Source organism: Cygnus olor, chromosome Z, assembly GCF_009769625.2.
Source record: "Cygnus olor isolate bCygOlo1 chromosome Z, bCygOlo1.pri.v2, whole genome shotgun sequence".
Taxonomy (NCBI): Eukaryota; Metazoa; Chordata; class Aves; order Anseriformes; family Anatidae; genus Cygnus; species Cygnus olor.
The window spans coordinates 80,237,595-80,258,924 of NC_049198.1; the positions used below are offsets into that span (position 1 = coordinate 80,237,595).

Sequence of the window (21,330 nt, forward strand, 5' to 3'; positions counted from 1 at the left end):
TAAATAATCTATTCTGCGCTGTTTTTCTCTTTAAGCTGTAGTGTTTATTAAGAACCAGTTTGTGAAAGAAAAGGATTTTTCAAAGTGTATCACTGTTTGGGCATGCCTTTATCCTAGATTACCTGTGAGCATCTGCTTCAGTTAAAAGCACATGCAATATGAGTGGCTTATCACAAAAAAAAAAAAAAAAAGAGGAAAGGCAAAACTTCTGCTGGTTGAGATCAGAAAAAAAATAATGTTGTAAACATGTTATTTATTTTGCTACTTTAAAGATAGTACCTTAAAATTACAAAAGTAAATATGAATTGATGTATCCTCAAACCATCCTCCATTAATATTCTATTAAGAAATAACTTTATGAACTTGATTTTAACAATCTCTCAATCTTTTACGCCAGTTTTCCTACCTTCTAAAGTGATGATTTTGAAGCGATCTTACTATCTCATCAATCTTTACTCTATTCCTTTATTTATTTATTTATTTATTTTTTTCTCATGCATCACTGCTTTTTTGCTGGGATGGCAGTTCATCATATTCTGTGCAGGCAGAAATGACTTCATTCTAATCCACACATAGCATCATAAAAAGAACCATTAAATGGAGATCCGTACAGAAACTGACATCGTTTCTCAGTTAAGTGTCTCAAAATGTTAAAAATGGGTCCAAATTTTATAGGCAACTGGAAAGAATTTCTTTTATTGATAACTGAAAGTAAGTCTTGCCAACAAAATGCACATGGAAAGTGAAATGAGACAGAGGGCAAAGAACTAAAAGCTTGGCAATTTAGTATTTTCTAAGGAATAAGGGAATAAGCATTCTGATGCTTCTTTGGTAAAATTCATACTTCATAAAACACAGCTTCAAAATTTCTGTGCAATCATAAAGCAGCCAGCAGGAAAGAACATGGAGTTTTAAAACACCTTCTACAACTTATTTGCCACAGCAAGGACTGAGATCCAGCTACCCCCTTCCAATTACAGTGAAATTCAGGAGGATTTCAAACACAGAGAATTAGGTAGGTAGCACTGGTAAAATTTCTAAGACTTCATTGGCATGGAGCTAACCAAAGGCAGCTTGCATTTGCAGTCACCTACAATATGTGGAACATTCATCAGTTTTATGTCTCAGTTCTGCTACACTGTGTTTCCCTCTTCATTTAGCAAATGCTCATGCCCCCTGCTTCATAAGCATAGGTGTGGGTCAAACATTTTCTGCTCATCCATGTTTAAAAGCTTTTCATAAAGCTTTTTCATAAGAAGTTAGAGCTTTTCCAGGCTGTTAATAAAAGTAATCTGATGTGTGAGTTGAAAGATAGCATCCTACACTTGGATGTTTTTATGTTTTTGAGGTTTTCCTGTCTGCAGTGGTCAAGTATGAAAGTGCGAATTCAGGTAAACGATCTGTTTCTTTTTTAAAATAAATGGTGAGTCATGATTTGAGATGGATGCAGAATACTATCAACAGAATTCAAAACATCAAAACCATAGAATGGTTTCTCATCACTTTAGTGATGAGAGAGCACTGTAAAATGATCATCAAACCATTACTCATCACTAAAAAATGTCTCAAATATCAGCATATAAACACTTCACTTAGTTTAGAAATTCTGCAGCTTATGAAGAGAAGTTTTTACTGTGACATACCTAACGGATAGGCATTTACCATATATGCCCCATACTACAACACAGAGGTTGGACGAAGGTAGATAAGACTTCTGAAGAACCTGCTCTCACACCGCCTGAGGTCTATGTAGTCTATATCAGGCTAACTAATTTTTAGAAAGTTTAGAAATGTTATTGATGACATTATCAGATTTGTTGCTCTCACTGACTAGTTGTTGCAAGATTCTCTTGGTCAGGAATTAAACTCATAAAAGGACTGGATGTTAAAACAATTCTCTAGCAGAGAAACATACATTAAACCACGGATCGATCGATCTATCTATCTATCTACCTGTCTAAAAGATTAAAACTAAGTTAATTAAATGCCATCTAGGAATCTCTAGAAATATGCTATATAAAATACTCTATCTACTAAAACATCTCTTTTCTGACAGCACAGTTTTAAATTAGTACAAATGTTTTGACTGATACAGAGAGAAAGTAAAATATTCTTAAAGACTGAAGCTTTTCAAATAACTTCCATTTATATATATATTTTTTCTTTTAAATTTTCCTGTTCTCACTTCTGGACTTCAAGCAGGAGTGGTTTTGTTGTTGTTTGTTTATTTTTCACTTTTGTTATGAACTACAAACTGCAAATATCACTGCATACAGACTTCTTTATTACTTGTTTTCCATTTTCACCTTGCTCCCAAGCATTTTGCACTCCTTGTTTTTTTTCAGACATCATGCCCTTTGCTTTCCTATTTTTGTTATATGGAGAAGCATTGTTAGGCAACTCTGGCAAGATTTCTGTAGATACAAATCTACAATCCAGGCTGTAGCTTAAGTTACTGCCAAATACGTAATTGAAAATCCTGATGTAATTTAAGACTCTTTACTGTAGAAAACTAAGTGAATATTACTGACGATTCAAATATAACAAATAAGAAGAAAACAAAAGTGAAAAAAAAATCACCACCAAGAACCATCATATCTTTTGATGCAGAAGAAGCCTGAATCTATTTTTCCTTGTAAATGTTTTCAGAGAAGACATAAACATGTCAAATACATGCTGCAAATGTTACCTTTTGCTAGTGTTTCTTATTATTATTCTTATTTAGTAGTATCTCTTCCTTAGATTGTAGGAATATCAGAACATCTTGATTATTTGGAGCTTTATCCAGTGACTCCAAATAGAAAATAAGGCAAAAATAGGTCCTTGACATAACAAATCGATGCTATTTATCATATGCTGTTTTAATCTTCAGTTTTAAATTGCAAAGTGATGCTTCATCTCTTGGAAACTGATTTTCAGGAGAGGTGCAGAGCACAGTTTTTACTTAATGGGCTATGAAGATGGTTTATGAAAACAGTACTTTTTCTTCTTTCTTCTTTTTTTTTTTTTAATTTAGTAGAGAAAATGTAACATTAAGAAAGAAGGATAAAGGATTTATGAAATTCAGACAAAATAACATTCTTTTAAATTAACAAAGCATATGGCTTTGCTATGAGGTTACTAGAAGGGTAGGAAAGTGATATTTATAGTGTGTATACTTTCATTAGAAAAGCACCACAGCTTTGAATAAGAAAATACCAGCAATAAAAAAGCAAGTTAATACAAATTATTGATTCCAGTGTTTGGTATATCTTAGAAGGTAGAAAACAGACCTGATATGCAACTTGAGTTTTGCACACAAGAACAGTGTATTACTATAATATAAGAAAATTCCTCTTCTCGATCTTCTCCCTTTGTTCATGTTGCTGTTAGAGTTGTTGTTTGTTTTTCTTCAATATGAAAAATTTAGAGCTTCAGAGCTAATGAAATTTGATTGCTTCTTTCATGTTGACCAGTCCAGCCCTTTGGCCTTGTTTTCCTTGCAACTATGGTACAATTAATAACGCAATAGACACTGAAGCTAGTTATGACAAAATATCAGGTTCTAATCAGTCAATTTATATCTGTGCAACCTCTACACCAGCAACAAAGGTAAGTTGTGTTACTTGTATTTACCTCTACTTAGAGAAAGTGAAAAATAAAAGCACGATACTGATTTATGGATCAAGTCAAGTTTTTATTTTCAGTTTGCAGAGCTGGCATTCAGAAATGTCAGCTTTTACTTGAAAACTTTTTACTTGAAACCATACCAACTTTGACCTGGTCCTCTTTAGTGATTTCAGTGGTGATTTATTTATGCAGATATGCATTTCAAATTAAATGTATATTGCTAGCCTGATTTTCAGCAGAAGTAAAGCTTAGAGAGTAACATTGTCCGTATCTGCCCCTCTATCTGCCTTTAGCAGTAAACTTTGACTACAGTCAACCAAAGGAAGAAAAGCCTTGAAGATACTAAATTGCTATTAGTTTTGTAAAAATAGGCTGCTCAGTACTGAGACTTAATTAACACAACTATGGAGACAACAGCCAAAGCAGGAACACTTCTTGGACTGCACACTGTATATCCAGGATTTGAGGCAGGAAAATAGTCATTCATTGGCTTCTGCTCATCAAAGTAAATCCACTTATAAAGACGTTTTCATTTCTACTCTTTCATCGTGTGCCGTTTCTCACATCAAATATACAGTTTAGCATTCAGCAAAGGTTCCTGAGCAGCCAAATACTCCTCAAGAGAGTGCTCCAGTTTCGGAATAAGTAGTCTAAAAGTGCAGGAGAAACCAGAACCAAATTTTTAAACATGAAAATGCCCATCCAGTAATGACCTGAAAGTTGTTTAATATCCACATAAGGACAGCTAATTAATAATCTACTGTTTCTTTTAATTCTGGAGAAGTGCAGTTGTATAAAAATAATTTAAAGGTAACTTTAAACAGGAAGCCTACTCCCAATGAGGTTTCATTTATGAGTCATTATGAACTTTTGACACTCATAGGTGAATAAATAATTCTGTTACGCATAGGCTTTATGGTGGCTATTTATATATACAGCTCTAATCATTCTTCCTTAATTTTATTTTCTTAAAACTCACATTAACTCTTCATTCACTTGATGTCATGAATGTTATCTGCACCCATATAGTGTATTTTTAGTGACCAAAACTAGAATCTTTACTCATGTAATGAACAAAACTGTGCACAAGCATAGGGCAGAGCACATTAAATAACCTTGAGGCACGTCTCCCTGTACAATTCATGTGCTGGGTCACTCGGTCTTAAGTGCTTATCCAGGGGATCATAAAGTGGATTAAAATAGCCCAGAAGTTTCAAAATACACTCAGGGTATGCCATCTCTTCCCTGCCCCCAACCTACAGCAGCATCTTCTAGTGAGGTGGTCCCATGCCCCTCCGAGTGCCCTGTGGACGGGGCCACCTGCACAGCAGGGACATGCTGGGGAGAGCTTCCCCAGCTCCCTGGTGGCCAGCACCTGCTCCGTCCGTGTTCCCCCATGCCCACCTCTCCCCACAGACCAGCCTTGGATGGGAGAACCCCAGCGTGAGGGCATGGGGGGCTGCAGGGGAAGTGGGCAGGTGGTACAGGGTGGGCACACTGCTCCTGTGTGTGTAGGGGTGGTCTGTGTCTACCTGGGAGGCTTGTTTTCTAAAACAACAATAATGTGTAAACTATTTATTTATTTATTTATTCTTTGATAGGCGTGCTAATGCAATCAGTAACTCTTGTTAAACGAAGACAGGAGAATTACATGGTGTGGCTCTACAGCATTTGCTACATGGGGGTGTTTTATTGTGCAGCGTTTTAGTGTTGTTTCGGCCCTTCATCTCTGAATTTTAGAACAGTGCTGCAGGTTGCAGGCATGCAGGCACCGTGGTGATGAAGCTCCTCCTTGTGACTTGGGAACTGGAGCCTTTTACTGTTGAAGTCAACGACCCAGGAGGGCAGTCTGGACTCCTGCAGCAGCAGAGCTGGCTTCCAGTAGTCCACTGCTTACCCACACCATGTTAGCAGGTTTTCACAACTCAGTAGTGGCTTTCGCAGCTCTCTTCTGCTATAAATACTATAAACTGGATCTGGTTTAAATTTAGAAAGCGGCCTTTTTACTTCTCCTTCTCCTTCTATTAGATCATTTTCAACTCCCTTCACACCTTGGATTCAGTATGGGGCTGATGTTATGTTTCTTGTTTTGATATAGCAGCACTAGACCAAATAGATAGAGTAGACATTAATAAGTAGCTAGACATTATTAAGTACTAGATAATATTTGCTAGACCATTCCTCAGAAACTCAGATAGGAACCCCCCGACCTGGGGTCTGAGGCTTGTGCTAAATCTTTACAGGTGGCCCCATGCTGTGGGCCTGGCAGGCAAAAACTGCTTGAGAGGGGCTCCGGGGAATGTGGAACCAATGGGACCGGCCTTCATTCCTGAAAAGATGAGAGAGTCTGTAACAAAAATGATGAAGGGACACATGGACAAACAGTGTCTGCTTGGAAGGAGTGGCTTCTGTGGAGGGAAGTCCTGCATCACCGGAATTTGGAGGAAGGGCAGAAAGTATGTGGACAAAGAGAGTTGTGCGAGTACAATAATCCTCCTGCGTTTTCAAAAAGCCTTTGAGAAGCTTTTTGTAAAGCTTATTAAATGTTGTAAAGAAACTAAGTTACCACAAGATTGGATGAGAGATTTGGTTTTGGATTGAAAGCTGGTGTAAGAAGAGGAAGTGAAGGACAGGGCTTAGTGGTCAGTCTTCAGGAAGAAGACGATCCAAAGAGTCAGTAATAATAATAATTCAGGTAGGAAGTGACCTCCTGGAGGTCATCTAACCAACCTCCTTCTCCGAGCAGGTCTAATTGCATCAAATTGCTCAGAGACTTTTCCAGTCAAACCTTGCATGCTTGCAAGGATGGGAATTCCCCAGGCCAGAACAGAAGCCTCGGGTTGTCCTTGATGATTGATGTTCACTGGGGACCTGTGAAACCTCCAAGTCTGCAGGTGATACTTAAACTTCTTACAGGTGGTCAGATGCTGAATGCTGAGAAACTCCAGAAGGAACCCACACAACTGAAGGAGTGGGAGATGATCTCTGGAGTAGATAACCACGAGATGAAATGATCAGGAGACTGAAGGGGCTGAAGAGCCGCCTTCATTTGACCCTTCATTTTGGAGAGGGGATGGCTGAGGGAGTTACGAGTGATGTTTACAAGCCTGTAAACGTAGTAGATGTAAAAGTGGAGGCATAAATCACCTTTATAAAAGCACAATGAGTTTTTCAAAGGTGATTTGCATGGAAGGCGATTTTTCAAAGGTCACGGCATTGCATCAGTTATGGAGGTGGATGCAATGCAATGTTCTGGGATTCGTGCTGCCTGTCGCACTGCGAGGCCGAGGGCTGGAGGGGCAGCAGGCTCTGGTAGGAGGTGGTTGTGCCATCGATGCAACTGGCACTGCTGCACAAGTATTTGTGTGCTTCCAAGCCAGAGCAACTCCACAATTATATTTTTTTTCTGGCATAGTTGTACTGAAAAATATTCATAGTCCTTAACACTGCCCCGCCATTCATTCCTTGCTTTCCCACGTACAGGCTGCTTTTGTTGGCTTGGATTTAGCAGATGGCTACAGCAACAGAAAAACTCCTTTTGTTGGTTTGTGCTTTGTCTGTGTAAGAATCTCGGCTGCCAGACTGTACAGCAGCATGGATGGGCACCAATGAAATCAGGGCTGACAAAGTTTGTATCTTGCAACACACCCCCATTAACCAAAAAAGATTGCTGTTACCTGGAGTCACTTTCTATGTTCTTTGGGGAAAAAAAAAATATGGAAATTTACCTCTCTGAGAACAACGTAGTTTGTCATGTACTGAAAGCTGCTAAAAAGTGAGCAGAAGCTCCGGGCAGTGTGCAGAATCAGCTAATGAATAGGACAACGCTGAATCCAAATGCATTAAATCATTCCACTGATGTGAAAATATGGGACAGTTGGTCATGTCTTGAACTGTGCAAGTGAGACTACAGACTCCAGAAGGAAAAAGTCTTCCCCCTTGACTTGGCTGTGCTTATCTCCTTGCCATGGAAAATATCATTGCCCTTTTGTTGGGAAAGACTGCATATTTGTCTTCATTGCTTTTTCTGAGATATTCACTGCAAAGCTTCAACAGAAATAATTTGAAAGAGAATAATAACGTCCCAGTCTAAAATGCACAAGATCAAATATGCTATTGTTTTCTGAGTCTTGTCAAACACGCGCTCTCTTTTCTGCAATTTTGTCTTTGTGTGTCTGCAGCAGCAGCAAACGCCTGCTGGCTGAAGTGTTTGCTGATCATAGGATATTCAGCTTCCAGACTGCCAAACAGGGAACAGTCAAGCAATCCTTTATAATCCTCTTCTTTCAGTTAAGCAATCTTTTATTGCTTTCACTTGCCCACATAACTTGCAGAATGCATCTGAGGTGGAGATGTCAAGCAAATTCTCAGTCCATGGAGTTTTCTACCATGTAAAATTTAAGTCGTATTCCTTTTCTTCTTTTCTTTCCTCTTTCTTTTCTTTTCCCTTTTCTTTCCTTTTCTTTTTTCTTTCCTTTTCTTTTTCCCTCTTTTCTTTCCTTTTCGTTTTCTTCCTTCTTTTCTTTTCTCTCTCTTCTCTTCTCTTCTCTTCTCTTCTCTTCTCTTCTCTTCTCTTCTCTTCTCTTCTCTTCTCTTCTCTTCTCTTCTCTTCTCTCTTCTCTTCTCTCTTCTCTTCTCTTCTTTTTTCTTTTTCTTTTCCTCTCCCAAGCGGTTTGAGGAAGGAGTGAGAAGTACCACAGAATGGTTTGGGTTGGAAGGGACCTTAAAGCCCACCCAGTGCCACCCCCTGCCATGGGCAGGGACACCTCCCACCAGCCCAGGCTGCCCCCAGCCCCATCCAGCCTGGCCTTGGGCACTGCCAGGGATGGGGCAGCCCCAGCTCCTCGGGGCAGCCTGTGCCGGTGCCTCACCCCCCTCAGAGAGAAAAATTTCTTCCCTATACCTAATCTAAATCTCCCCACCTTTAGTTTCCAGCCCTCACCCCTTGCCCTATCCCTACACCCCCGACACAGAGACCCTCCCCAGCCTTCCTGCAGCCCCTTCAGGACAGGACGACAGGGCACTTTGCGTTGTCATCTTCCGTTTTAGGTTAAAAACCTGCGCTAACAAGCGGAGGAAGCAGCGCGCCCTGCCGACCACCCCGCCCTCCCCCTCGGGCCCCGCCACAGCCCCGGACCCGCTCCCGCAGCCGCATGCGCGGGGCCCTCACCTCGCCCCCCCGCCGCGTGCTGGGCGTGACGTCAGCGTGCGGTGCCCGTGACGTAGTGCGGGAGGGAGGGAGGCAGAGCCGGGAGCATGTAGGGGCCGACCCGGGTCCGGGGGGGGTCCGGGGGGTACCCGGGGAGATGCCGGGGGGGGGGGTCCGGGGGTGCCGGGGGGGATCAGGGGGGCCGGGGAGGTTCAGGGGGGCCGGGGAGGTTGCCGGGGGGTACCGGGGGGTACCGGGGCGATGCCGGGGGTGATGCCGGGCGATGTCGGCGCAGGTGTGGACGCGCGGTGCCGTTGCAGGTCGGTGAGCATCGTGGCGCTGGGCACGGAGCGGGAGGCGGCGGCGGGCAGCGCGGGGCAGCCGGGGCTGGTGCGGAGCTACCTGCGGGGCAGCGGCCTGGTGGCCGAGCTGGGCAGCCCCGCGCCCAGCCGGCTCCGGGCGCGCATCCTGGGCGGCGTGCCGCTGGAGGTCCACGAGTGTCCGCGATGGGTACGGCCCCCCCCCCCCCCCATCCCCCCCCCTTCGGGTGTCGTCGCCCTGAAACGCGCGGCATCCCGCGGGGCATCGCGCCGGGGAGGTCTCCGCTCTGCCCGCGGGTCTCCCCGGGAAGGCGATGCCGTGCTGCGGTCTGCATGGGTGTCCCGACCGATAAAAGACAAACGAGAGCACTTGTGCTGGCGCTGTGACGCAAGGCTTATCGCAGAATACCGAAAGCAAATCTCAAAATATCAGAAACAATGCAGCAGCCCCGCAGAGAATTTTTTTCTCTGTGAGACTGAAAAGGCAATCAGTCGTCCGGCTCCGAGAAATGACAGGTTCTGTTATCTGTCCTCTGGCTAAACGCGCTGTATAAAGTGCTTTTACTTCTGCTGTGATGAATTATCACGTCCTAACGTGATTTCTCGTATCGGAAAGTAAATAATGAGGGTCCTGACACTCTACCGTGTTGCTGGAACTTTTGCTAACGGGTGAGATAACTTAATTAGGAGTACGAGCAGGTTAATTATTTTTGATTATGCAAGAGATGACACTGACACTTTAGAATAAGACATATTTAATAACACCTGATTGCCTTCAAAAAAAAAAAAAAAAGCTTTAACAAAATAAAACTCTGAGACAGTAATTGGTTTGAACTTAACAATTGTATCCTGACAGTGATTTTTGCAGCCCTGTAATGGAAAGCTTTTTTTTTTTTTTTTTAATCCTACCAGTGCAGCAATACATGATCAGGAGCCTGTAATCTTAAGACTTCATTATCCAATTTAGCTATCATTCTGTTCTCTACTTCTCGCTGCTTTTCCTTTTTTTTTTTTTTTTTAATGGGATGTCTGATTTTTTTTTTTAAATCTTTAAATCTGCATTTCATCTGCGTGTGTACTTTGTTCAATTCATTGGAGCACAGCAATGAGTAGAAGCCACTGAATGTAAATTAAAGCTGTAGGACTTCAAAGGATGGTTCAAAGGACTGGAGCTTGGCAAGGGGGGTTGGAAGGCAGGCAGCGATAGCTGGAGAATGGTAGGAGGAGAAAAGTGTGTAGACTAGATTAGAGATGCATTTTTCATGTTCTTACGTTGTTTTATGTCCATTTGACCTTGTAGAGAACAAGACTCTTCATTTCTGTACCCCTTAAAACTTTTGGCCTTGAAAGACTATCTTGTTATTGTCTATGGCATTATGTTTTTTAGCATTGGCCTCTTGTTGTTCCCATTCTCAGCTAAAGGAGGCAGGGGGCCTATTACTGGGAATAAGGAGGAACAATGAGCATTTTTTGCTCAGCAGAAGGCATCTCGGAGAGTTGGACTGGACTCCTCGGAAGGTTTTTTGTTCAGAGTGAAGCTGGCTGCTTGCTAGGAGGAAGCAGGACAGGACTGTTGTTGGTAGGCTGCATTCTTGAGGTTTGTTAGGTCGTTGTGGTCCTTGCAGGACTATTCTTTGCTAGCCCAGGGAAATACCACGTTACAGTTCAAAACAATGACTGGAGGTGCCTCAAGTGTGGTTGTCGCTAATGTATCATATTCCTCACGGGAAAGGATTCATATTTCATGCAGGGTACTGAATCCTAGAGGCAGTGGCGTAGTGGGCTTTGCATTGTTTCATCTAAGCATAACTTCCATTTCAGCTAAGGTTTGTATCTTATCTAGATCAAACCCACACGATCAAAGCAAGCCAGCGCTGCACATAAGCCTGGCAAGTGAGCACACTGGTTGCTGCAGGGTGGCAGGCTGCTCTTCGCCCCGTGCACGCCTCCCTTCAGCTGTCGTGATGTGCCAGCACCATGGGGGCAAATTTACCTGGGTCCCATGGCACGGGTGGGCGCTGTTGTGAGACAGATCATGGCACAGGGTGTGTTTGCTGTCTTAGTGCACGTGTCCTGGCCAGTGTCTTCTGTCTGCAGGAGGGGTCAGCAGCTCGGGTGGGTTTGGCTGAACCCTCAACACCTTGCTGCATTCCCTAAGTCTCTCTGAACGGGTTGTGTCAGGGTTTTCCAGCAGCTCCCAACGTGCTTTTGCCGTGATGGGCTGGAGAAATGTGAAAAGTCTGGTCTGCATGATGAACACCGCTGCAGTGGCATCCTTCTGTGCAGTGGCATCAGAGCTACCCTGGGGTCCTGGTATTTGGTGGCTGGAGGTGGCCACCAGACTGCTGAGCAAGTTCGAGCTGTTTTTGGGCAATGCTGCCCATACGAACAATTTGTCCAGTGGTACAGACAGATCCTGAGGAATGCCATTTCCAGCCCAAGGTGTTTGCTCTATACCAGGGCTGTAAGCGTGTTCACTGCCTGTGCTGGGTACTATGGTCTTTGATGTTGCTGTGCTCTGGAAATGATGAGGATGGAGTCATCACTACCAGCTTTAAGAGGAGCAGCCGAGCGTTGTGAGATCTCTCTGCTGGTGGCAGCTGCAGGGTGCAGGGGAGCGGTGTGGGCCCTGGGGAGGATGTCCATCAGCCAGGTGGGTGACGCGGGGCTTTGGAGATAGCGGTGGAGCATTCTTGTTGAAATCTGGGAGCAAAGTGCCGCTGTTTCCGAAACCACACCGACCTTCATGCAGCAAACCCTGTGTATTTGTCACTGTGGCCTGCTGTGTCCCACGCTGTGTTTGGGGAGCTGCATGCTGATACCTGCCACGTGCAGGGGACAGATACACAGGACCAATTCCCTGGTGGTTCACATGGCTGGAACGCACTTTGACAAAAAAAAAACAGACCTGACATGAGAGGAGGTATGAAGAACCAGGGAAAACAGAAGTGTGCTAACATCGAAGTTACACCTTGTGACTTCAATGTGCACTTGGTTGCTAATGCATGCTCAAGTTGTGATCTCATAAAGCATACTGAGCTAGTAAGTCACACTTTTTCTAACTTTTTTTTTTTTTCCCTACAACTCAGTATGGGAGCTAGTGACTTGAAAGGAGTAATTTGCAAGAGAAGTTTAAGCTTTGCTCTAGAAAAGGTTCCTTTATCTGGCAAGCTATGACTGTATCAGATTTGACAATCCTGGGAAGTGAGTTGCCATTTTATTGGCTTGTGTGCACTTTGTAACTTCAGTCACTTTATGCTGAATTTTGTTGTTCTCCTGCACGTGTACAGGTAAAAGCTGCAGAAAAAGTGCAGACCAAGTCTGTAATATCTGATGGCCAGTAAATCTTCAACTTCAGAATGAAGCATAGCATAGAAACAGCAATTCATGTTTTGATTCATTTAATTGTGATGTTGGAAAATAAATGGCAGGACGAATGGCACTGTGAGTCTACCACCTAGCTGTGTTACCTCTGCTGTACTTTCCTCTCTCGCCTGGAGCAGTGCTGTATGGATATTAGAGTGATTCAGTCCTAGGCTGGGGTCTTACTCTCTTTTTTATTTTTTTTCCCTCCGTAAGCCACCTGTCGTTGCTTTTTTTCCTAGGGAACAATACCTCCAGAAATTTGTTGTTTCCCCCATATTTATAGTCTGTCCAGTTTCTGAAGGATCTCTGACAACAACATGTTCCTAGTAGCAAGTACGTCAAAAAAAGAGCAGCTGGAGGCTGAGGAGTGCCTTGTGCTTGATGATGCTCTCACAGGGCATCATCAAAAGCGCAGTAGGATGCGCTTTTTTTGTGTCTGCTGACCTACAGCTGAGCTGCAGACCTTCGTGGGGATCGATGGTGCTCAAATATATCAACTGCAGTTTTGAAAAGGTCTTCAGTGATATTTTTTTAAGAACTTCTGCTTTTCCACAGTCTCTTTCCATGAATCTAATCACATTTTTCTGACGCTTTTTTTTTTTTTTTTTTTTTACTCCACCAACTATACTAATTCCTTGAATTAGTTGTCAGTTTATAATATGTGATTGTATACTGGTAAGTTATTTTTCATTGCTGTGGTCTTTATTTTTGCTTTTTACAAATATTCGTGCATTATTTTGTGAGAGAACCACACAGAGCAATGCTAGTCTTTGTGTTTTCTCTTTTTTTTTAGTGGGCTGGTGGGGAACAGGGATAGGCTCAACCAGTTGAAGCTGTTTTGGAAGTCCCTGAGTGGAAAGCAGCAGTGGCATTCCAGGCTGTGGTGTGAACTTCATGAACTTTGTGACTTCGCTGAGCTTGGGTCTGTCGCTAGCCCTGCAGCTGACACCTGCAGAGTCCCCTGCTGGCTGTGGTCCTGGCGGGTCACAGAGGTGATGGGGACCAAGTCCTGGGACAGATCCTGCACCAGGGCAATCCTCCCGACAGCCATGGTGCACCCAGCGCGTGCTGGGGTGCTCAGAGGGAGCTGGGCTGCCCTGCGCCAGCACCGAGCACTTGGTCCTGCTGGTGCTGGTGCTGGTGCTGCAGTGGGGAGGATGCTCGGCTCGGCGGGCAGGGGGACGCTGCTGGTTCCCTAAAGGCATCCATACATTGTTTTTTGACAAAGCAGCTATTGTCCTCTAAAGGGCCCATGTGATGGTCCGTAGGAAAATCACATCTTTGTTTCCCCTGAAGGCTTGGTTTTCGACTTTGCTGCTTGACAAGTACGATTTACTAGTGGAAAGGGTACCTTATGAGAGAGGTACGTAGCAGAGACAGGTAAGGGGAGAATACTGCTTCTTTTCTAGGAAGTCCTGAGAGGAACAGCAACAGAACTATGATTATAACTAAAAAGGTCATATTATCATAACGCTAGCTATGCACTTACTCCTTTTGTCAGTGGCTGTCTTGGGAAGTGGACCGTGTCAAGAGCAGGAAGCATGATGCTGCTATGCGAATGTCATAGATGGAGCCTGGAATTGAGGTTATTCCTGCATCTGAACAGTTGTCCATCATCTGAGTGAATTCTTCTGCCATTTCTGTAGGAAAACTTTCCTAAAAGCGATAATCAAGGAGTGCTTAACATGGCTAAGGCGCCAGAGATGCTCTGTCTCAGTGATGTATTGGGAGAGCAACATTTTGTCAGAGATGTTTTTGAAGAATTTTCCCACCATGGGAGCAGTAATCTGAATGGTCTACTCTACCTTTGATGCAAAATGAAAATAATTGCCACGAGACCTCTGGGAACATGTCTTTTTGCTCTGTGTTTGTAAAAGTAACATCCATCCTGAAGAACGGACTTTGGGTATGTGGGAGAGCTTAGGGAAACTGCAGGAGGGTAATACAGATGGGTTGCTGTGATGCTTTGGGTTGGTGCATCCAGCATTGTTCTAGCTTCTTTGATATGCTCCACACTGGATCTCATCCTGGGAAGGTGCACTCCATCCCCACAACTCTGTCAACATTGCCAAAATCCTTTTTAGGATTAGCAGAGACACACAGTGGTGGCAGGGGTTAGTGGAGGAAACCACAGACTCCCACAAACCTGCTGCAAGATGCAGCTGTGCACACCTAAGAACCTGCTGCAGCCTGCTCTGAGAGCCTGTAAGACTTTTTTCCCTAGCAGTTCAACAAATACGTGTATTTATGCACCCGTGCAGTTGTTTTCAGTAAGGGTTTCACCAGGTTTCCACACACCTGCAGAGCTGGAGATGTGGCAGGGTACAAAAAGGGCACCTAGTACATTACCTATAAGCTAATGATTAAGCTTTCTTGTCATTGTTGTTTTGATGTCAAAAATACGTTTTTCTTTTTAGTATCATTTTCAACAGGAAAAGCATATGTATTTTCTTGCTGTATCATACTGACCTCTTCACCACTGTTGTGTTATCTGCACAAGTTTGCAGTCAAACACAAGTCTTCTACAAAGTGCTCTGATGAGATTCTCATCAATGGGAAGAGCCCTAGAGATGCCACTAGTTGGGGTTAGGTCTTGGAGGGTGTTCCAGGATGGTCTTTTACTGGATGATGCGCTCTTTGGAGAGCTGGGATGAGAGCTGAGGCTGGAGCAGTGTGTCCCTGTGTGTTAGATTGTGTTGTGTCCAGAGCTGCCAGCAGGGCTGATGCCCAGTTAAGTGCTAGGGTTAGAGATGGTTCTTCCTTGGGCCATGCTGAATTCATATTCACCAAAACCTCATCAATCTTTCCAAAATCTTTCTTTGTGACATGAAATGGTGTCAAAGTGCATTGGAGGTTTAGCTCTATAGTGGAGGCAGCTGTACAAACCATATACAGACATGTGAAAACATGTAAATATTACATATTACATCCAGTATGATGTTTCCACAAATATTTTTTATTATGAATGCATTCGCTTGTTGCAGAGTTTTTGTATAATTGTGCACCCTTGCTGTAGTCCCCAGAGGTGTTATTGATCCCCAAGATCTTAGTGATAGAAATGTGCAAACCTGGGCTGAGCTTGAACACAAGCAGACAGAAGGAAATTGCAAAGCAACAGGCATGCTTTCCATCTTCTCTCATACAACAACTAAACGTATTTATTTTGGATTGAATTTTATTTTTCATTAAACCTTTCATGTGGTAAACGTATGCAACCCTACCAAAATGTTTATGCTGAGATTTTCACCAGCTAAAAAGTATTAGAGCTGCCCCTTGAATGTTCTTGATTTTTTTCCTGGCAGTGTGATGATGAGGTGCTGTGAATGCCCATCTAGCTGGCTGTCTCGAAGCACTGTACCTGGTAGTCTTACTGCTACAGGTACTAAACTTGTGTTACTACGTTAACTTTATGTATTCACTATGAAGCAAGTGAGTTCTGGCTACTGATTTGAACGTTTTTGGTTTGGCTGGGCTGAGGTTTGAGGTTTTGCGGGTGCCTGGGAGTAGCCTGTGAGAAAAAGGCGTGGGTTAAATGTCAAACAAGAGGCTCTAGAACACTCTGCAGTTTCTAGGGGAAATAGGTATCTATTCGTTGTGAACCAGGAGGCAGACAGAAGCTGAAACACATAGTTTGAGCCCTTTGATGAGACTACACTATGAAATAGTCATGTAAGGAAGCTAACCATCATCAATTGAAAGAGGGTAGATTTAGATTAGCTATAAGGAGGAAATTTTTCTCTCTGAGGGCAGTGAGGCCCAGGCCCAGGCTGCCCAGAGGAGCTGTGGCTGCCCCATCCCTGGCAGTGCCCAAGGCCAGGCTGGATGGGGCTGGCGGCAGCCTGGGCTGCTGGGAGGTGTCCCTGCCCATGGCAGGGGGTGGCACTGGGTGGGCTTTAAGGTCCCTTCCAACCCAAACCATTCTGTGATTCTGTGAAGTGCATCAGCATTGAAGGTGATACAAAGCTGGATTAGCACAGACAAGTTATTTTAGAATGGAACAGAACGGAACAGAATAGAATAGAATAGAGCAGAATTTTGTTAAACCATGGTGAAAGTTTTCCTTAGCCTGGGATTATAATAATCTCTAACAGTTGATTTAAGAAAAATCCACCAATAGCAACACTTTTAAAGCTCATGTCAGCACAGTGAATCATTATACTATAGCTATTCTTTATAACTTGTTAATTGTCTATGGTTCTCTTATTCCAGAACAAGGACACCTACTAAAGAAATTAATGGGAATGCCTATTAGGCTTCGAGTTTATTTCTCAGCTTAATTATGTGTAGAGAAAAGCTCTGAATTGTGTAGGATGTGCGCTGACAGTCTAGGCAAATATTTGCCAATTGATAGACTTCCAGCAAGTTCATACTACCTCTTGTACTTAAGAGTACTGCAGCTCATTCAGAACAGATTTGAAACAATGACTCTCTTGGAGTGATCCCACTGATTTCCCCTCACCCAACCCAAACTTTGAGTCCTGTTCTTTTGTCTCTTCTTTTATGTCCATTCCTCCTCTCTTCCACGTCTTCTGCATTTCATCATTGCTCGTTTCCTTTTTTTTTTTCTCAAGATCATATTTTCTGTTAGCTTGCTTCATGCTGTATAGTACTGTTCTGAAAGGTTATACTATTTTAGATTTTTAAATTGATTTTTAGTTCTCTGGAAAATTTCCAGATTTCTGTCAAGAGTTTTCAATTGAGCAGTTGTGCAAAAGCCATTGCTATTTCTGAGCTACTGTTTGGTAAAGCAGAAATTCTGAAATTGGAGATGCCATGCAAATGACTATATGAGTAATATCTAATATTATGTGTAGATGCAGCACAGTTGTGATTTAATTGGATACAAAATAATTTTAGAGTGTAAATCTTACTTTTACAGCCCAGAGTAATGAGAAATTGAATGAGAAATTGAAAAAGGAAGGTTAGTTATGTAACATAAGTCCTTGTACTGAAGACATCAGCACTTGTTTTTGCTCAGAAGCATTTGTGAAGCAGATAAAAATTACACTCAAATGATGAAAGCTGTATCTAAAGGTTCAGAAGTACATAGTATTGTTCTGTGTAACCCTCTACCTAAAATATTATTTTAATTAATGGTTTTACATGAATTGCTACAAATTTTTACCACTGAAGTTTCTTTTATTTCCTTGATAGAAACATTTGAAAGTTAAGTATTTTAAACAGTAATGTTTCTTCATGCAAATTATATCCCTAGATAAATACTATCTGAATAACTTGTTTTGCAAACAACAGAATTACAGAGCATCAATTCTGGTCTTTGTTGCATGTCTTCAAATGAGATATTAGACTATCAGTTAAAAGCACTCCTGTAAGGTTTTGCATTAAATTATATTGAATAGTTCATCTTTTCATTTATAGACAAGGGATTCTTGACTTTTTTTTTTTTTTCCTGTTTAGGATATATTTGACAGCGACTGGTACACCTCTCGCAGTCTTATTGGAGGAGCTGATATTATTGTGATTAAATACTCTGTCAACGACAAGACTTTGTTTCAAGAAATAAAAGACAGTTATGTCCCAATGATAAAAAAGGCATTAAACCACTGTTCAATTCCAGTAATAATTTCTGCTATTGGTGCAAGAAAAAACTGTAAGTATCCAGTCTTCTGAAGCAATAGTTAAAATGCCACTTGGAAGTTAGACATGTAGTAACTTCAGTAGAAGCTGATTGTTTTTCCAGGTTGCTAACAGAACAATTAATCTGTCAGAATGACGGTAATGTGCTCATGTATTGTGGTTCTGTAGGCTGGCATGTGGGCAAGAACCCTTATGGTTAATTAACCCCAACGACAACAGGCATCCTATCCTGCTTTGACCTCTTCAACGACTCTTCTTGCGGAGTCGTCAGAGGTGGGGATTAAATCTAGTGTTTAGGATTAAAGAGATATAAATTTGAGTGTACGAGACGAGCTCTGTAGTTGTGAGCTCTCTCTAGCCCTATTGCAGGTACCACATATCTCCAGCATTAAAACTCAGCACATCAGCCTGCAGCCACTGCTGAGGTGGTGGAAAAATCCTCTGCATCCTCTAGGGTGTTGTCAGAGGAGAGAGACACAGCCCTTTGGTACCACACTGGCTGAGCAGGAGGCCCACAATAAGGGCAGAGCACACTGACTGTACCCTGGATGTGTAGCTAGCAGGGAGGTGCTGCTGTTTCACACTTAAGGAAACCACAGTCACACAGGTGTGGATTGACACCTCGGTGTCCCACAGCAGACTGGGGCAGCGCTGGTGAGATGTTTACAGTTTGGGTAGACATGGGTAGCTTTTGTCTGCTTATATCCTGAAGTAAAGTGGGAAAAAAATAGCACAGATACTGACAGAATAACCACACAAACTTCATTCTCGATTTCCAGGTGTTTTGCATTGTGCTTTTGCTGGTTTTCATACAGTCTGCTTAGTCATGGGGTCTGATTTTCTTACATGTTTTCTTTCCAAGACAATGAGTACCAAACTTGTGACTTGGTTTTACTTTATGAGTTTGACTAAAAGCAATGTTTATGAGCATCTCTCCGGCTAAGAGTAAGGGATATGATTTATGAACATATCTATAGTAATTTACTTTGTGAAATATATGTCATATTGCTTAATATTTATTTATATCTTCTGTGGACATAATGCTTAGTTTTGCCAGCATCTATTTATGTACCATTTTACTCAGCGATTGAGGTGGGATTGTTAAAGAACTCTATAAGAGTTAAATCTTTCCCTACTTTCCCTTTCCCTTCTTTCCCATTTTATTTTGTTTTATTTTATTTTGTTTTATTTTGTTTTGTTTTATTTCCTTTAGTAAGTCACTAACAGCGATAAAATACTTTTAAGCTGTGATCTACAAAAAGGCAATAAATCTGCCGTTCTAGAGGTAAGGTGCCATTGAACTAATGCTGGGCTTCCCCGTTTCTTTCCCTTCCCTGTGCTTGCTGTCGGAAGCACGGCACTGCTGGCCAGACTCCGCTGCTGGCGTTGTTCTTCCCCAGCCTCCCTCTGCCTGCCTCCCCTTGGCAGAGGCCAGGGGAGAGGCCAGGGCTCTCAGCCGCAGCCTGGGGCGCGACCTGGCCACTGGGGCTCACACTGAGCCCCTTTGTTTGGGGGAGGTATGCGCAGGCCCAGTGGCCTGCTCATACTCATTACTAAGATTTTAATCCTTTGTAGTAGCAAGTGCTGCTGCCAACAGAAATAAAAACGGCGATGTTAACACATGTTGCCCATGGGACAGAGCAGTGGGAACAAGTGTAGAGCATGTGCGGCGTATCTGGGAGCGTGTTTTTGCAGGCAGTTCTTGCTGGAGTTAAACAAAGTTGAGCCCGGGTGGCTAACAGATTTTTATCAGTTAAACAGCACAATCTTCAAAAATAGCTACTTTGGCATAAAGATTTATGTAAAACCTGAAAATAAATCATACTCTACTGTATGTGTGTGCTCATAGCAGCCAGGACTGTTGGTGGAAATTTTTCCTTTCCGTGTCTGGAGTGCACCGGGAGGCCGCAGTGCGACAGGCTGGAGGGTGGCAGCAACCCGTGGTGAGGCCTGCAGGCTGGCACAGCACGTGCCAACCCCAAACCAGCGTCCTGAAAGTCCTGCTCAACTTTTCTGCCTTGAATTGAATTTAAATAGAATCCAAATGGTATTTAAAGTAATGCTAGTGTAGGATAAACTGAGTTTTGCATAGTAGCTGGTATTTTGAACGGACTGCAAGAAGTTGTTCATGTCACTGTGATTACAGATTTCTTACCAGAAAATTGCTGTGTTTGACTGTTTTTTATTTTCTGAGCAGAACATCCTTACAACTGTTTAGGGAGACGAGTAGTCCGGGTGGTTGGACCAAAATCCCCTACACGCACCCCTGTTTTCTCCGCAGTGCCCTGTACCTGCCCGCTATGCACCTCGGACCGTGGGAGCTGTGTTACCACCTCCGAGGGGCTCCAGCTTGCTAAGGAGTTCGGAGCTACTTACCTTGAGCTGCACACTCTTAACGACTTCTATATCCAGAAGTATTTCGGGGGTGTGGTAAGTGAGGGGCCGCAGGGCTCCCAGCGTGGCGCGGTGTGGGCCTGATGAGCCTAATGGGCCTGACGGGCCAGCTGTAACTGCCTCCCGGAAAAACGAGGGAAGCCGTGGTGCATGCTGCAGGGACTCCCTGTACCCTTCTGGTGCTTTTTTCCTGCTCGAGCGTGATAGACCCCAGCTGGACAAGGCACCTTTGACAACCAGATGTGTGGGTTTGAAAGAGGAGACCTGCTTGGAGCTGGTGGTTTGAGCGGGTGACCTCCACAGGTCCCTTCCAACTGTTATTCTGTCATGTTCTCATCTCTTTTTTAAGTTTTACTGTAATTGCTCAATCCCTCTGTTGCCGTGCTCATAAAATGAGGACAATAAGATTGCTAAAGTGACTGATTTTTTAGCATATTCTTGTGGTCTCTCAGCAAACAGTCATGGAACTGTCAGTAATCCTGAGCAGAACCTGGGGTCAGTTGCAGTAAAGTCAAACAAGGCAGAAGCTCAAAAGCTTGTTAAAAATATTTCACCTTTAATTAGCATTTTATTTTTCCTCTCTCCTGAATGCAGGGAGGTCCACAGAACAGTTTCAAACCACAGTCTTTCAGACTTCTCTATAAAATGGTTTCACATTTGCATTTAATTTTCAACCTTATGAGACATTTTAAGCTCAGGGTTTTTTTGAACCTTTTATTTACTTCCCTGGTAGCATTTGGATTTGAAGAAAAAAATGTAGTTCCTTTAGCCCAGTAATTTCACATGGTTTGACAGTTGTCCCTGACGTATAAATGCAGTGTGCTTCCATGGGATTTGATAGCAACTTGAAATATCTGGCACAGGTTAGCCAGTTTTTATTGGATCCATTCATTC

General features: G+C 43.0%; 1 protein-coding gene across 5 annotated transcripts in view; it reads left to right on the forward strand.

Annotated features, from left to right (window-relative positions):
* The first annotated feature begins 8,745 nt into the window (after positions 1 to 8,745).
* The window catches only part of RHOBTB3 (Rho related BTB domain containing 3), a 29,049-nt gene continuing 16,464 nt past the window's right edge, over positions 8,746 to 21,330 (forward strand). For 4 of the 5 annotated variants that reach the window (XM_040541550.1, XM_040541554.1, XM_040541551.1 and 1 more), the window contains exons 1-3: positions 8,987 to 9,268; positions 17,863 to 18,055; positions 20,324 to 20,472. In XM_040541550.1, coding sequence (XP_040397484.1) covers positions 9,020 to 9,268; positions 17,863 to 18,055; positions 20,324 to 20,472 — 591 coding nt within the window. In that variant the 5' untranslated portion in view covers positions 8,987 to 9,019. Of the gene's footprint in view, positions 8,868 to 8,986; positions 9,269 to 17,862; positions 18,056 to 20,323; positions 20,473 to 21,330 lie in introns of those variants that run through there. The other variant, XM_040541552.1, reaches the window with a different exon arrangement.